General features: G+C 30.2%; 1 protein-coding gene across 1 annotated transcript in view; it reads right to left on the bottom strand.

The window, feature by feature from the left end:
• LOC132923691 (uncharacterized) overlaps positions 1-19,775 on the bottom strand; it is a 350,681-nt gene that overhangs the window by 77,621 nt on the left and 253,285 nt on the right. The window contains exon 5 of the mRNA XM_060987614.1: positions 13,920-14,049. Coding sequence (XP_060843597.1) covers positions 13,920-14,049 — 130 coding nt within the window. The remainder of the gene's footprint in view (positions 1-13,919; positions 14,050-19,775) is intronic.

The following is a 19,775-nucleotide window of genomic DNA, read 5'->3' as shown; positions in this document are numbered from 1 at the left end:
TTAAAGTTGAATTTTTTTTAAGTCTGAAAAGAAAGGAAAAAACGAAAGATGGCCACTGGTGTATAGTTATCCTAAAAGAATAATGGATGAAAAAAAAGCTAGTACTGTAAATGTAAGTACGAATAAGAATAATGAGCATCCAAAAATATCTTTAGAAATAATATTTTTCACAGATCTTTCAAATTAAATGAGAACTTAATACTTTTTAGAATTACTATAGAACATTGATGAGAAAACGATATTTTTCGTTTGATACTTTTAGATAAGTAAATAATAATAATAATAATAAAAAAAAACATTAATGTTGCGATATTTTATTAATCTGAACGCAGTGAGAATGATAATACTTTAGATATTAAAAAAATCATATGTTTTTCATGTTTAGGTTTGTCTAATCATTTTTAAGTTATTACATTTACTTACAATGAATAAAATCACGAAGACACTTGAATATTAGATTTTCAGTAAAATATATTAATTTTGAAATAATTGTATACATCGTGTCAAATACCATTTATATTATTCTATTTTAAACTAATATCTAGTCTATTATTTACACTGTATATATTGGCATAATAATATCAGTTATAGTAATCATCTTAAAAGAGTTTGGATATAATTGAATTTCATAGATTTCAACAGTGTATATATATTATATTTATTTACGATTTTCATAAACTAAAAATACAATACACATTGTATATTATATATTATAAAATGTCCATTAATTTTGGAGTTAACAGCAAAAAACTGTAAATTTTACGGTCAAAATAAACAACACGATTTAGTCCCACTTTACACCCACACACAATCTTTTTTTTTTAATGCGATCAATAATAGCTATATATGTTACAAAAGAAAATATACCGCTAACACACTCGACCACGTGACTTATCTAAAACGGGAATTTCACGAGGTATTCATTTTAGCCTGAGCATCGAGTGTCAAAGCGTCATAATAATATATCGATCGGAGCGCATAGAACGTATTTGTTGTATACAAATGTGTGTAATTTTTTCAACTTTGTTGTGCGTCCGTCATCATGTTATGATGTAAAAGGTTCACTTAAAACTATAACATTTTCTATATCATAAATTTGATCTGGTTGGTACTTTAGGGGGTAAAATTTAGTGTATGTCGTTTATTTATGAATTCACAACAAACTCGTTAAATATCTTGACATTTTGTTTTTGTTTTTAAAATAATATGCGTATAATTAAAAAATATTATATTGTTCACGCTTGTTAGATGAAAAGATAACACTGTGGTGTAAAATTAAATAATCACATACATAATTTTTCTTTACACACTGGTTTGTGTCGTTTGTGATGTGCAGCTGAAGAGAGCACAATAGTATAACGAAATTCTACCGACATGCAAAACCACGTTCTGACGCTCTAAAATTTTCAATGATATATTATAGTGGTCGTGAACAATTTAACTTTTTTTTTTTTAGAATAAGCTCGTATACTAAATGTTCAATAATTTTTTTACATGACTTCTTTTTATTTTCAAACGATGTATTTAAATTGGAAATTCTAAATGTTTGGAATACATTTTGATAACAAGCAACAATTGGTATTTGTTGAATGTAGATTAATTTTTTTTAAATGCATAACAAAATATATTGAAATAAAAAAATTCAGGATAATATATTATCCAAACACTGCTGTGTCTACTTCATCACGTTGTATAAGTCATATTTTTATTCACTGAAATACGATACATAATTTGTACAACTCTCGTGGGAAAAGAATAACATTATTCATTTTACAGTTCGATAATTTATTTGGTGTTGCTGTGTTAGTAAATTTCAAATAGACGTGTCTTAGAAATAACTCGAAGCAGACACTAATATTACTTATTTAATAATATTTAGAAGATATAGACAATTTTGCTGGTGAATTTTTCTGCACATACTTCAAAATATATCAACAGTATAAAACTTTAATTTATTTTTAAGTGGAAGTCAATGGCAGATTTTCATTAAAACATCCGTATTTAGTTAAAAAAAAAAAAAAATCCATTCGAATTAATTGCATTATTAAAACGTAGAGTGTTCACAGGGTATGCGATATTGTCGAATGTGTATATAGTACTGTTTTAAATTAAAAAAAAAAAAAAAACAATTTTCAACGGTAAATAAAGTTTTTTTCTGTTAATGAAAAACCAACGTTGAAGGATGACGAGTGTATGTGTGAGTGTGCAAAACAAAAGAATTATAAATTATTACAATTTATTTACAAAATAATTCGTGTTGGTTGGTTGACTGTTGTTTGAACAATTTATATATAGTGGTAATTGTATTAACAACGCGTGACAAATAACGTACAAAGGTACCTAAATAATTAAAATATTAACCTATTTTCAACGAAAAAAATGAATGCAATTTGACATTTTTAAAAAGTATCATTATAGGTTAAATTTCTGATATGTTTTATGGTTTTATTTTTTTTTTTATGATACCTAATTTGTTCTGTTAGAATAAAAACTATAAATATTATTTAATTTTAGATTTATATTAGATTGACTTCATTCTCGAATGAGCTCTGTAGTATTAGTATTATAGTACAACAGAATCACAGACATGGTATCAATCTGTTATTAGAAATAAAATAATCAAAATGTTGCTTTTAAAAAAAAAAAAAATAATTTAGGTTTTTGTTATGAAAATTTTCTTTTCGAATCACCAATTATCGTAAGATATACTTTATTCTATGTGTAATATCAGTATTTACATCATAATTTCATAAATATCACACGTATACTACAATATGTTTCAATGTATTGACTATTAATTATACATTTATCTGCGAACAATGGGACATCAAGCATTTCCGCCAAATGATCCGTGACGTAGAATTAAAACAAAACAGATATAATTTATTTTTATTTTAAATTATAATTTATCATCCCGCCGATTTGAAAACAAATCGAATGCGAACGCAATCGATGAAAAAACGATCGTTCACTGACTACGCGGAATACGCAGCAATCGATTTTAAACGAGGGTGTATATTATAGCAATGTATATGTATAAAGTCTTCGGTACAACGCAAAATACAATGGACTCAGACGGAGTTGTAAAAAATAATAAAAAAATAAAAATCGTGTAAAAAATGTCGTCGTTAGAAACACGAGACTATAATATATCGCAATATAGAGAGTTGCAACAGAGCAGGGTGCTGCTGCAAGTGGCGGCGAGGAGGGTGTGGTTCACGGTGGCGCTGTGTCTATATATGCGTGTGCCAAGGGTGGGTAGGCAAGCACCGACCGATCGAGGAAACATTTTATTCGCTGACGGTCGGCTCAAAAACCATTTATCACGCACGAGAACTTAATGCCGCGAAATCGTTTCGTTAGCTTAATTGAATTTGCCCGGTCGTAAAACGGTCAATGTATATTATGGTCGGCGGCGCGAGACTTAAAGTATAATGGTCGTGTCGGATTACTCGCGCGAATAAATATGCTCGGCAGTCCCGGACCTGTTGATTATGGAAATTAAAATAAAACCTAAGAGTGAGTTTGCCACGTGCATGTGTGCGTACGTGTATGGTTTTATTTATTTTATTATCATTTCCATCCCCGCGACGGCATCCCGTTCTTGTGCAGCACTTCCGGCGGTGCCGCCGTCGGCCGGTGCAAACGGAAATTTCTCGATGAAATCGGAAACAAATGAAATCTACATATCCGGCACCAGCGCGATCTCGACCCGCGTAATGCGAAACCCAGCATCAATTTACTACCCCGGCGGCGGGTGGTCGTAGCGTTTTGCCGAATCGTAAACTCTGCTGAATACATATAATAAACCACCCGTCTAAGACGCATATGATATTGCTGTATCTGGGTTGTCGCCTAGGTCACAGTGATTGTTGATCGTCAAATTAGATAATATTAAGTATTTTTTCGCGGTAATTAAGATTGTTTTAATTTATTATTTACAAGCAGTGAATGTACCATAATATATCGTGGGCGGTCGACCATCAGACGTGACAAACAAAGCGCACACTAAACTAACCGGTAAACTTAATAAGAGGTCAAGACCTTTAGATTGAAAATCGCCGGTCTTGGCGTGGTCACGTACACGGACGTCTACAACACTCGATCTAGTGGGCGGAGTAAAATATTCATACTGTGCCGCTATACACACAATGTTACGTGATGCACGCACGGCATAATTCGTACGCATCAGAGACATCGTACGATACGGTTGTGTGTCAAAATGTTTACACATGGTTGTAAAACATTGGTCCGATATTAATGTACAGAATTTGGTAGTTGTAAATTATTTTGACGGTATAATAAAACAATATCGTATAGTGCAGTGTATGACGGTAAGTTTATATTTTATAAGCGTTGTTTGGTAGGTAGGTAGGTATATTATACCTACACGTCATAACATTTTATTTTGAGTATTAATATTATATCTATATACACATTTTAATAATTTAATAAACAATATTGTATAACAACGCGGGGTCGTTTTCACTGGAATCCGGTAATTACATATTTCAATAATTTAAATTTAAATTTTTATTTTTATTATTTTTTTTTATATTTCGCCTGTCTATATAATTGTGTTTTTTTATCAAATATTCAAACCGATATCCACCGGCCAGTGTTATTTGAAATATTTAAAATGATAAATCGACTAGATGAAACCGATAACGATCGATTCACTACTGCCGATCATTCACAAGACAGCGCACAATACGTCACAAGCACACGTTTTAATATTTTAGTATATTATGATGACACAATACGAACGGCATACGCATAAGACTGTTTATGAGTCCAAAAAATAAAAAACAACAGACATCAACGACGGAAAAAAACCAAATAAAAAGATTTCTTATTCAGAACATGATCGGCGTTGGTTTGTCGACCAAAAAAAAAAAAAAAACGGACGTATAAATCGAGCTGTGGTGTACAGCTTTCAAAATAAAATCGATTTTTTTTTTTTTTCATAGAATAAGCTCGGATCTTGCTGGTTGGCGGATGCCGGATACGATACGCCACACGCTTTATTTTCGTGATATCTTAAACGAAAAACGCACCCAGTGACGTATATAATATTATATATTTTAAATGGCGCGACCCCAATAGAACCTATTTTTCTTTTGTACATATATATATATATATTTATCTCGCACGTCATAAAAGTCGGTATTCGGTTATCATTAAATTGGACGAACAACAAGTAGTTGAATTGTATAAACTTGTTTATATAATATAATATAAAAAAAAAAAAAAAATCAATAACGAAATCACGTGATCCGTGGCTATTGCATATTGTATAGAATTGAAACGAATTTCGCGAATACAATATGTACCTCTCCATTCCTATAGACTTAAAATATTAAGCGTTGTGCGGTAAATATCAAGACGGTTCGTTACATATTATATTATACACTACGGACATACATACATAATGAACAGAGATGTCGTTTGTGTCGTCCCCGTGTGACAAAAATTGCGTTACAGTCGACCCGATTTTGGGAGTGGAATTGACTGTTTGAAAGGTGGATGGTAATAACGTCGAAATGTACACGGGGTTTATGTAAATTCCCGACATTTTTACAAAAAAAAATGTACACACACACATGCATACATAAAAATAAACACAAATAACGATTTTTTCGCTCGATTGACTCGGAGGACTTTTCAACCGGCGAAACTTTTCTCGTTTTATCTAATCTATTTCATAGTACAAAATAGCCATTATCATATATTTTTTAATATATACCACTCTACCACCATCTAAGACTTATCTATAAGGTCACTGTTGAAGACAATATAAAACGAAACTCAGTAATCGTTGCGCATCCAATTTGAACGTGAAAACTAATTTCCTGATGAAATTTCGTGCGACAGTTACCTATTATAATATGTGTACAAGTCCTAAGGTGCCAGAACATCGGGATTAGGTAAATTATTTCCAATCCGGTTTTCAGAACGACTAAAATTATATTTATCCTTCTAAACTAAATTGCGAACATAAAATAAAAATATAAACTATTTATTATATTGTATCAGCATGCCAGTTTCCCAAGGTTCGCATAATAGTTTGCAATTTTTTTCTTTTTTAATACTTTAAGTGATTTTATTTATAAAATAGTATCAGTAGCACGAAAATTTAATATTTTTGTGAACTTAGAAATAATTAAAAAAAAAAAATTAAGAAACAATAATTTTTAACGGAAAACATTTATGTTATTTATACAATTATTTTAATTATTATTATATATGTACCTATAATAAAACATGAAACATACTTGCAGTATTAAGAACTCAACATTTTTAAAATATGATAAATAACTCAAAATTAATTTTAAGATTAATTCGCAGTTATTTAAATAGCTGAAATTACTGCTATATAATATATACGCAGAATATTTTAAATGTATATGATCAAATGCAATAACATTTATATATATATATATATATATATAGAGAGAGACAAATAAAAATATTCTTGGAAGGATATTTATGATAAAATTGGGGAATTCGCTCAGCTGTAAAGTAGGTGTTGATGATGTATCTCATAATTGAATAGGTTATTATTATAATAATAATTGTATTAAATTGGAATTCATATTAATTGTATGTTATAAATACAAGAGATTTATTAAAAAACAGTTATTTAATAACCTAAAAAAATTATTAATTATATAATGTAAAATCGGAATAAAATATTAGTAAATAATAATATCAAAATACGTTTATTTTACTTTTATAAATAATTAAAAATTGTCAATAAGAGGATATCCTTAGTGGTGTGTCATTATATTATACATTCATATGTATAATATATTTTATTAAAATAATCCAAAAAAATAATTATTATTATTAATAATATTTCACTGAATACGCTAAAAATGGTTTTCAGTGGAGTTGGTTTATTGTGACAATGTTACAAAGGATACTTTATTATATATTTAAATTTCTATTGGTAATTATTTATTTTTACTATTAGTCATATAATATTAGATAAAACTGATTTTTGTCGCATATAATATAATATTATATAATATAGTGATTATTAATAGTATTACTATTCGTTATTTATACTACTTTACAAACTAAATTATTTACTACTATATTATTTCAAATTTTTATTAATACTTTTTTTCGCTATTTTAAACGTATTGGGAATATTTTACTTTTAATCACATTCGGATTAACAATCAGATTTTTTACCAGAAATTATTCTTAGACTTGAATTTTTACAAGAAATAGTAATACTCCAAAAGACGGCGATCAACTAAAAAGCACTTATGAAATCAATAATTCACCCTGAAATTAGGAAATACTTTTCAATCTTAAACATATTAAATAATGATATTAAGTTGAGCCAAATTCATCATTTTTGTCCCGAATTTGTAATCAGGATAAAAAAACAAACGACATCATTAATATGCGTTTGCACTAACTAATGTCTAAAATATGCTAAATAAAATTTTGTGTTTACAATGGAAATAAACTAATGATTAATTTTATCTTATAACCCATGTAGTTTATTCCACTTATAATTTTAATTCAGGACGAAATACACTGTATTCATTATCGTTGAATTCACAGCACTAACTACGCACGTCACTCGTTAATTTATTTTATCCTTCAACAATATCAGCATCATAATTTGTCGGTTTTTTTCAAACAGTCGCTTCAAATGTTCTCTAATATCCGTAAAAGACATCAACAACATTTAATCTATGCTGATACGTACAGGTTACATCCAACTATATAATATTATTATTGTTATTATTATGTCTCGTGATACGTTTATGCTTTTTTTTTTTTTTTTAAAACATAAATTCGTTAGCGTTATAAATTATTATGCTCTGCGCCCCGCGGTTGTTGTAAATTATTTAGATTTAATATAACTATCGTTATTGACATTCGCACAACTGCGTGTATACGTCATGTTGTGTAATTTGAATAGTTTGAAAATCGTCGTGTGGAACTCCGACGTAACCATACAAAAATGTACTTCCTAATAATAATATATATATATATTATATGTAGCATGCGACATGCTTGTGGGTATTGTGTACGAGCCCGAAAAATTAGCATATCTGCGACACGATCGCGAACTTTTGCATATTGCATAATATCGTTGTGTTTAACAAAAACAATAAGAATAAGAGAATCGTTTTCAATATTTTATCTCGTTCCGATTCCCATCCAACAAAACACTCTTGTTACCGTTAACCGGAGACGGCGGCGACGGCGGCAGCAGCGACTGCCGTCAAATCGATTTTTGTATGTTCTTCCCTTATTGTTACAGCCAACGTCGATTTATTGTTTTCGCACTGTATATTTTCGTCGTCGTATTTTTGCTGTCCGTCTGTTGTCTTGGTTTTTTTTTTTTATTTTTTAATTGTTGTGTTTAACTTCAAGGCAACCGCGTATAATAGTGTGCCGCGATGCCCGGTTAATAGCTAATACTCTAAAAATACACACGACGGTCACACGATACGCACGCAAGACTTTGGCTATTATTATTATGATAGGTATCCGACGTTTCGAATACGTTAAAATAATAAATAAGGTGCGATTTTTGAGGCTACGTCAAATATTTGACCGTCGCAATTTTAAAACAGGCACAACACCGGAATCGATTGGTTTTAAAAAATACACACACGATACCACCGGCGATTCGCCTACATAATTATCACGGTAATAATAACGATTTCGGAAGTATGTAATATATTGTTTAGATGAGTTTAAAGATTGGCGCACAAACCACGCGACGGAAGACGGACGCTGGTTTAATGCCGTTTAGCGCGAAGAAACCGTCGGTCCGACGTCTATAATTTCAGGATTATTACGAGTCGGATGTGGTGAAGGGTGGTCGCGCATTTTACGGGAGACTCCACTGCTGCAGGTACAAAGGCGTTAATGTCCACCGCTAAATATATTTTAGCATACCTAATTCTACGGTGCGTTCGCTTTGTATCATCAAGTGCGTACGAGTACGAACGTCTAGAATCGAATTTTTAGAATTTCTACTCCTCGGCCCGTTTGCGGATTGAAGTCGTATCAAACATTAACATAATATTGTTATGTACCTACTACGTGACGATCGCATTCGCGGGCGACCGGACGATAATCGTCAGTGCGCCGACCCGCCGGTCAGACCACCGCGGCGTTTGCGGATAAGACATATTATTATTAATGCGCCGTCATTATTAAAACACTGGCCGTCCGGTACAGACGTCTGTACGATTTGTCAGAACGGTTTTGAAAAACTGCCACATATTTTATAGAGATCGACACGACGATCGTTTCGGTGTGCATTTCAGGTTTACGCCTCCTCGACTCGGAACCGTCCAGTTTTTCAACGATTTCCGACGACCGTCATAAGTTATACGATGATAATATGTCTGTATTTTAAAATCCCAATACTCGTTTTCTTCTCGATGACTCGAACGGGGACGGCACGTCGGTCATTGAGTTTAGGTTGCAACCTTGCAAGTCACGGTGCACTAGTGTTTTAATACGATATACATACCGAATAAGCGGGCGGACGTGTAATAGGATAAACGCCCTGTGCACGAAAACGCATAATATTATATACGCGCACGACGCACTATATATTATTATACACGTATACACGTACCACCGTTTGCCGAGGCGAACATTAATCTATTTCTGCACTCGACGTTTTTGGTCTTCCAGCCGGTCGGCGTTAAATAAATAAATAAATGAAAATCGTTTGAACGTTCCGCGTACACTTTTTGTCACCATCACGGTCGTGTACGTATCTAATTTCGCACGTCATCGTCACCCGTTTTGTGTTTAAAAACCCTTGATTATTTAACATCGCCGCTTCAGACATTGCCAACTTTAATCGTATTTAACATTTGTAAAAAAAAAAAACAACAAAAAATGTGTAATTTTTAATTTTTTTTAAATAAAAAAAACAACGAAATTACTATGACTAGAAGGTGTGTAAAATATAATAATAATAAAAAAAAAGAGACCTACTGAACGTCATTTCAACTCCACATCAGCAGCGGTGCGCTATCTCACCCACCCCGTTATAATATTATTCACTTCGCCGGAATACCAAATGTCGTCTGATATTATGTTATCGCTGTCGCCCGCTGTTCGAGATGGTTTTTTCTTAGTATGTTTACCATATTATTATTATTATTATTATTATTATATTACATTATATTTATATCGCATCGCGCCACTCAGACGTGGTAGACCGATTTATTCTGGTTTTCCGAGCCGTTGCACCACGCTGCGGTATGGATATGACTAGAGTTCTGAATTTTAAACAAATCACTAGAAATGTTCCAATTGAAATATTAAAAAAATGAATTTCTCTCCACATGAAATATTTCAATGAAATTATGAAAAATAAATTATTTCATATATATTATATTATTTTTTTTTTTATGTATATATCCTGGTATAGACGGTTTTTGTATTGGATAGTGATTACACATTGCAAACATTGGTAATGAATGATTTATCAACGTTGATAGCCTTAGTTCAGAAATTACCTTGTTAATGGTTATACATTTATCAGTTATCACTTATCAATCGGATTTGTATTATTCACTATTATGCTTTTTTGGAGCCAAATGAAGGCGTTAATGTTAGTAATTTGTACAAATTCCTTGCAGACTGCAGTATTGATTGATTGTACATTTTTTCTTGATTAGTAAATAATATCCATATTAATAAACAATAACTAATTGCTATAATTTTTTAAATATACTATTAAAATTTGAAATAATCATAAAAATAATATCAATTAATTAATGCTGAATAATTGATTTTAGATTTATATTTATTTGCAATATAAATGAAACATTTTAAAAAACTAAGTTTTATTAAATTTTAAAACTCTTGACATTATAAAATAATTATTTATTTTATTATGTTTATTGTTTGTTGGCACCCAAATAACATAATATTGTCAACGCTCTGCTGGCCTATTAATTGAAATATATGCAATTTATTCTCAAAACATGAAAAATATTTTTATGACTTATAGAGTATCCGAAAAAAGAACTAAAGAAATCGGTAAATTAATTACATACCTTTATAAAATCCCATTTAATTGTATTGTATTATTTCTATAAATAAAGCTGGCAAAAAAAAATATGATAATAATATAATGATCATTAATGACAATGAGATACCAGAAGATAAGATTAAATAATGATGCTATAATGCTAAGAAAAAAATTGAATATCTGTATCAAAAGTTTGCATGAATCAATACACGCGTGAGTGGGTTGAGTAAAACAAATAATTTTAATTATATGTAGTATAAATTTATAAATGTACTAAATTTATTCGACTGATCAATAAATCTAATCGTAATACGTATGTAATACGACTTTAATTTTATAATACTCTGCGTGTATACATTTAAGTATAAGTTATCCATACATATTATTGTAATTCTTATTTATTTTATAATTATTATTTTTTATGAACATTGTTTTAAATTGTATTCTCTCCGTTAGGTTGTGTACCGTGCTATGGTCTTGTTTGAGACTCTACAACAGCGCATAATAAATGCGCGTGCACTGTCGACGGTGACAATTTTTATAACGCCCTAAATTCAAAATAACGATCTCGTCTGCACATTAGTTTTCCCAGACCATGGAAATACAGCGAAGATAGCCGTTTATGGTTTTGCTACGCGCGATATTGTTATATAGTCAACACGATATCGCTGTATCTTTCTTTTTTTTTCTTTTTACATGCTACACATACCAGAAAATTTATCGATTTTATTATAAAAAAAAAAAATGTTGCTTTACAAAAGAACTCTTTTTTACGTCAAATGCATAAAGTACGCCACTAATTTCGTACTTGACATTCTCTTTAATCTATAATGTCTAATATATTAAACGAAAACATTATGGTTTGTTATTCTCGTTGTAAAACATTATGTGTATGTACATCGTATTTGAAGTATATGATTAAAAACTGGAACAACAATTTATTTAAGCTTTTAATAATTGAAATATAAAATATAATAGCTAACAAATGAAAAAAAAATATTAATAACTTAAAATAATTGAACTTTACAACATAGCATCATGTTATGAACAACGAATTTTAATTTTATTAGCTTACTAATAAAATAAACAAAAAAAAAATGAACTTATAGTTTTAAAATTAGTGAAAAAAAACAACAGCATAATATCATGTTTAACAATATCTATTATTATGTCATAACTTTTTACTAACAATTAACCTGATTAATACCTTTAATTATTATAAAGTTCTCGAGTGATATACGCTTTTCATGCCTATCGTTTCAAATTCTTTATTTCTTATTTATGTAATTCGAGACTTTTCATAATTATGATAGTGCCTTATGCGTTACTATTCAAAATAATTGCCAAGTGAAACTGGATGATAAGAGATACTTTGGTACATTATCGAACATTTCAATGTATTCCGGTATACTGTATTTTACTGTATATTTTCGTTTATAATTTTTAAATATCATAATATAACTTAATGTATGTATATATATATACCAATAATTCAAATGCAAGATATTCTATTGTCGTATGTTCACAATACTTATATATAATGCTTAGCTTTTAAATGTATGCCATAAAGTTAATTGAATAATTAAATTTAGTACTACAAAATCTAATTTGCATTTAAAATTGTTAAAGTCAGTAAACTATATCACATTTTGTGAATATAATCTACCGATGCACCTATTGTGGATCAAATAAATAGGTATGTAGATAAAATATAAATTTGAATATAGATCAAAATTACAGTAAAGAATGACAATCAAAATTTAAAATTAATAAAATACAATGATTTTAGATAAAAAAGTTATATTAAAAAATATTCAAAATAATTATATTTATTATCAACATCTTTAATTTATTATTATGAAAAAGTCTATCCCGTACATGATTTGATGATACTAGCACGTATATAATATAATGACCATTGTAAAATTATTTTTATTATTTTTTTTTTTTGAACTAAACGTTAAAACGTTTTAACAACTAAGATTATTAGTCAATAATATTATATACAATTAGCCGATTGATATGCTTAATAATTAATAGTATAAAGGAACATAAATCGAAATAAACTACTTGATAATAAATATTTACATTATTAATTAGTAACTTATATTAACGATGTTAAAGTTCATTATGAAAGTTACACTTACAAAGGGAATCAAGTATTTATACAAGAAATTTCTTTGAGCGTGTAAAAATTACATAATATTGAGAATTCTTCAAAAATAGTACATGGGGGGTATTGTATATTGGTCAATAATTTTTTTCTGATAAGAAAATAAAGGGTTTTTTAACTAAATGTGTAAAGTGTGTCAAATTTTTGTCACATGATATATTATATTGTTTAATACTTTGTTTAAACACGAGTGTGGTGTAGTATTGATGATAAACTAACAAAATTATTCGTTTTGATTGTTTTTATAGTATACTGATTAGTACCTATTTCGTGGTTTTATACATTATTCGATTTTGGATAATTCTGTCACTGGCAATAATGTTTATTTGGAAAAAAAACAAAATCGATTATTTGATTTATTAGATGTGAACTTAATGTATGATTGGATGGTAGTTGATCTTAAAATTTTAAATTATTCAATTTGTGAAATGCCGTCGATGGTATAGAACATTTTAAGTTGTTTTTATGAATATTTTTAAAACGCCTTATTATGATTATTATGTTTCTGGATTTTGGTGTTAATATAAATACTAGAACTATTTATAAATTTAATTGGAATTTTTGTAGTAGGTGCAATATACCTGGTACATACATACTTTGATATTTTAAACAAACATACAATTATAAATTTATAAATGAATACCTTTTTTACCGATACACCAAAGTTTATACATTTTAAATAAGAATTTAAAATTTAAAACTACTCACTGTTTGTCTGTGACCGAGTTGTTGTAGAGGGTAAGTCTAGGTACTGGGTAAACGCCAGAGACCATGCAAGTTACTCGTATAGTATCGTTATTGACTCTTTTCTGATATACATCAAACTTCTTCTCCGGGGCTGAAAAAAACACGGAAAAAAATTACTTAGTTGCTCTGGTGAATAATATACATTTAGCAAAAAATTACATGTTTGGAAGACATGTACAAAAATAAATAAACAAAAATATCCTAATCACGTAAACGAGGAATGAATAATAATTGCAAACTTAAAAACAAAAAAAAATAACCGTACGGTTAATACTCGGAACGAGCTTAAGCCGTACACGAGAAACGTAATCGGCACACAGAGGCCGCTCAACGGTTAAGCCTTCTACCCTCGAAAGTGTGTGTGTATGTGTGTGTGCGTGTGTATGTATACAGGGTGATTTGACGATTCACCAAGCATGATCACCCTCCTTTCATCCTTTTATAATGCATTTATTAAAATTCAGACTTACATTTTATTATTATTTAAGGAGTTTCTCGTGGAATACAATCTTATTTTTTTTATAAATAAGAACAATCTTTTATTACTGAACATTATTAAGCAGATAAGTATTTTTTTTTTTAAATTTATGTAAGTATTTAAATCTAAATTTAAACAAGTAGTGTATGCGTTATTAAACTTTATGGACCTACTAAGGGTAATAGTTAACGATATACTAGCTTTAATAGTTTGAAAATTATGGTAACTTAAATTATTTTATATTTGATAAAATTGTCTAAATTTAATAAGTTATATACTGGATATTATTATATTTAATGTAGAACTATTATTCAAAGGTACATATTATAATTTTATAACTTATTACTCGGTAACAAGGAATAATTTTTTATTTAGATTTAGATTACAATATAATTACAAATTTAAGAAAATTCAAAACTTGTATGAAAATATGTATACTTAAAAAATTAAAAAAAAAATTTGAATAAATACATATTTGAATGGGAAATAACGGTGCATCACTCTGTATAATATTATATACATTTTATACGGTCAAGTATTCATTGTCGTAGTTTTTTTTTCGGTAAGGCTCATGATATTCCGCCTATTGGATTTTTCATTAAAATAATAACGTCACTGGGAACTGTCGTGTTTACGTTCTTGGTTATTAACTGTTTTTTTTTTTTTTTTTTTTGGAAAATTAGCTCTGGGAGGACCGATGCCCCAGTGGTGGACGGCATTGAAGAGGGTGAAGGGGTTGGCGTTAAGGGTCGGCTGGTGTCTCACTATAAAAATAAAGGGCTAACGACTTCGGAGTCATGTTGTTTCATATTACGTACATGTGCGTGCGTCTAAGTGTGTATATATATATATATATTATATTTGTATATAAATGAATGCGTTTGCGTCTCTCTCTCTTATATATATATATATATATATATATATATATATATATACCGTTATCACTCCGCACCGTTCCGTATTTTTATCTCTTTCACTCACTCTAAAATGTTGTCTTCATTCCTTTTTTTTCCCCCGTTCAAAGACGATACTCTTCGCCGTGGTAAACGCGTTTTTTTGGCAACCAGCCACAACGCACCGCATGTATACCGCCCGTTGCAGCTGTATCTACCACCAGCGTGCTCGCAATACGATATGCGAATATAATGGAAACCTATAGTGGTCCGCAGGAGCGCGGAGGGCAGTGTGGTGGGCACTGCAGTACTTTACACTTTTGGCAGCTACGTAATTTTTATCCCCCTCCCCACGCCCAGCGCTAAAACCGTCGAGATATTACGTGAAAAAACTGACTTCGATAATGTTTTGCAACACGATGGTCATGCCACGTTTTACATTAATATTACCTCCGGGAGTGAATACGCGGGGGCGGGCATTCGAGGAAAAATATACCTTAGATACCATCTTAGATATCTTTCTAGCAGTATTTTTATAATTTAAATTTATAAAAAAAAAAAAAAAAAATGTAATACTTCTACTTATATCTCATATAATATATTACAATACTTGATTTAAATTAAAGTGGTATGCGCAAAAAAATAACTAACAAAAAAAATATCAAAACGATTTCACAGTTAATATATTATTATGAATAATACAAATAAATAGTTTTTATGTTAGCATATAGAACATAATATTATACAATCTATCTGCAAAGCGATACCAATATTATTCCATGATATTATGTGCACTTAAAATTCACCATTTAACGGTAATAATAAATAATTTAAAAAAGTGTGTTATTGACCAGTAGGTAACCATCCTGGTATATCTATATATCAAGTGTACATACATCGTTAAAGACTAAAAAGTAGTCCAATGTAATAAATGAGTTGATTTTGAAATTCAATTATACACAATTATATATAAAATATAAATGAATATTTTGAGCAAAAATAAATTCACGTATATTGTTTTTGAATTAAATAAATAAATAACTGGAATCATCTCAAATTTCGTCAATAATTGAATTGAACTTTAAATATCAAAAAAAAATAAATTAATTAAATGTAAATATAAATATTTTACTTTGAAATTTGAAACTTAACAATTTAAATTTTAAAAATAACTACACATTTTGATGATTATTTATAATTTTGTCAACTTCGAACCATTTTAAAAAGCGAGTTTTCGGGAGTTAAAAAGTAAAAAGTAGTAATTTTGATTATTTTTTTTTGTAATACGAAATTTATTAAGTATAGGTATATCCTTAATGAAAATCTATATTTTTTATTTTTGGCTGTAATTAGTTTTATATTATAAGTGTATATAATACCTACCTAAGAACTATAGAATTTATTTATGTTATAAATTTGAAAGAATAAAAATATATTTTTCCTATACATAAAATATATTATTCAATAATATTATTTTGATGGCTAGTTAAGTTTAATATTCTAGTAAGAATTTTTTAGTAATTTTTTTGTTTAGCCTTTTTTTCCGGAATTTGTTTCAAGTTTAAATTGACTAGTATTTTTGAACTAGTGTATTTATTTTTTATGCCGTATACCTTTTAAGAACATTTTGAGTCCCGATATTCTCTAAGTTGGGTTATGTTAGGTTAGGTTAGGTCCTACACATTTCTTATCGTATTATGCCTGAATCCGCTAACGAATACCTCATAATACGTATGCGTGTAGCATTGTATGGATTTCATAGCACATCCACCGGGTTATTAAATCATCTGAATACCGCAATGGACACAAATCCAAACTAGGCAACGCATGCGATGGATCAAAATCACCACATACTCGTATAATATAGCTCATGCGTTATTTATGTTAATTGTACACTTGCATATAACATAAAAAAATATTGCGATGCACGCACACGGTACAGCTGCACGGCCCGTACATATTAAACAGCGCGGTTTTTCGACCAGATTTTTATTCCGATCGATGTTTGTCGTCGCACGCACGCGTGATTACGAAATTCACTAATTTTATGAAAATAACATGACGTACAAATACACGTATAAATAATATTATGTATACATTGTACGTATATTATTATGTCGCGCTTTTGGTTTTCCCTCAGGAAGGCGGGAAAAACGCGTCGGCTCGCCGTATAGTGTTTGTACAGGTAGACGTATTGCATAATAGTCCGACTCCACTGACTGTGTTAAAAATAAATAAAAAAAAAGTTAGCGAATAATATCCATTCATAAAAGATATTTATAAATGGAGCATAACATTATATATGTTCAAAGTTTGTTATTTGTATTTGCCCGTGTTTACTCTGCGTGTACCGTACACACATCGAATTGAACCGCACCAAAACACTGGGCATCGCATACAGGCTGATTATTTTATCATGAACCACTCATTATTTCAAAAATTATTTATTTTTTTGAAAATATTTTTTTACAGAGTTTCAAGTTGTTGAAATAAACAACATTTTTATTTAAAAAAATTGTATTTTTAAATATTTTTTATCCTTTTATTTTTTTTTTAAGTTTTTTACTTTTTTGAATGACAACATAGTTTTAATTTCATATTCCAAAGAAGAAGAATTTTCTGAATATTTTTGATACATAAAAGTCGAATTTAGGGCGAGTAGTTTATGAGTTATACGTATTTAAAGTTTAGACAAGCGGAGTAGTGGACAAACATTTTGCGAGGTAACCCCGTACCATTTCACTCCACGCATCATAACTCTACTTTGTCATTCAAAAAAGTAAAAACTTAAAAAAATATAAGGATAAAAATTATTTTAAAATATAAATTTTTTAATAAAAACGTTGTTTTTCTAACAACTTGAAACTATGTAAAAAAATGAATACTTTTTGAAATAACGAGTGGTTCATGATAAAAGAATCACTCTGTATTATATATATATATAAACCGTTCGACGACCTACCGCGCAGAAATAAAATATCTGAAACCTAAAAATGTGTGTACGTACCGAAACAGTGTATTGCAAATTATGCGTTGATGGTATTATTACAGTTAAATAATATGATATAATGTTCGTACGAAGGGTCCTGACACGTTATTATTGAATTTAGAGTATTTTTTATCCCGTTGTTTTTGTTTTTTTTTTATATAAATATCAAAAATAAACTTATTATTTATGTTTTTCTGCGGAACATTTAATAGCAGTACTATGCACACACAAAACGATAATCGAACAACACTGGTATAGTTCGCAAATTAAAATTTATAACGCCGGTCCGGGCCACAAGTTTTTCTCTTTATTTTTTTCACCCGAAGGATTCTCGATCAATACATTACACTTTTCCAAATTGATATTACTTTTAGTCGAACCACGGCGGTGTTCTTAAGTTTAAAACGTTCATAAATTATTTCGTTTGTTCGAAACGGGAATATGGGATGAAATTGATAATATCGTTAGGTATTATTATACGGACGGCGGCGACAAGTGACGGCGGTAAATGCGGTAAGTTTTAAGAACAACGTGAGAGTTCGGGGAAGAGTCATCATAAACTACTTTTGAAGACGTAAAATAATGTAGACTATTTTTATTTTTTCCCAAGGTTTTCAAATTTAAGTACGTTTTTGCAGGTTACGGGGAACTTTTCCAGCAGGACGCATAATTTACCCTCCGAGCTTCTGGTCCGTGTTGCCCTCTCGCGGGTCACGAGTTAGCACGCGTGGTACAGTCTGGCGGCGGCGGTGCTGGCGGCGCGCGGTGGGGGGGGGCACGAAAAACAAATGGTGCTGTCCACGAAATGTCACCGTGAAAAAAAAAAGTGAAAAATAAAGCACTTCGAACGAGTGCATTGCATGACAAATATGCCGGAGAGTAACTTTGTCGATTTCGTTCGCACTAAATTTAAACGCAACAAAACGACCGTAAAGCGTCACGACACGTAATTTTTTTCCTACAGCCTAAATTGCGTAGGGGAATCCCACCCGCCGTTTCCCGCGCCCGTTGTCATTATTTATTTATTACGTCAGCCCAGACCTTCATTAGAGAAACACGAGTTCTCGACTTACTGAACTATTATAATATATTGCGTACACGTGTACACCGCGTACATGATATTGTAATATATTGTACCGACGCGGCGATGGAGATGTCTAAAAACCGTCACCGTCGTCGTCACCGTCGTCGTCGTCGTCGGTGGGTAAGAAAAATACGACGGTTGCACAGCCAATATATACTTAATTAACCTAACCTTAATTATAATATACGTAGGCACGTCAGCCGTACCGCACTGGTTCAATAGCTCTCTAAATAATCGTAAAAGTCTTCTAAACTTACACACGAATAAATCGGCTATAGATTTCGGCTATTCTCGATTTAATATAATATATGCGATAAAACGTCTATTATTGGGATGCTCCGATTTCGTCTCCGTCCGATCGCGCGCTCGTTAT

Source organism: Rhopalosiphum padi, chromosome 3 (genome assembly GCF_020882245.1).
Source record: "Rhopalosiphum padi isolate XX-2018 chromosome 3, ASM2088224v1, whole genome shotgun sequence".
NCBI lineage: Eukaryota > Metazoa > Arthropoda > Insecta > Hemiptera > Aphididae > Rhopalosiphum > Rhopalosiphum padi.
Note: the sequence above shows the minus strand (reverse complement) of the source record. Positions and strands in the feature narration are given on the sequence as shown.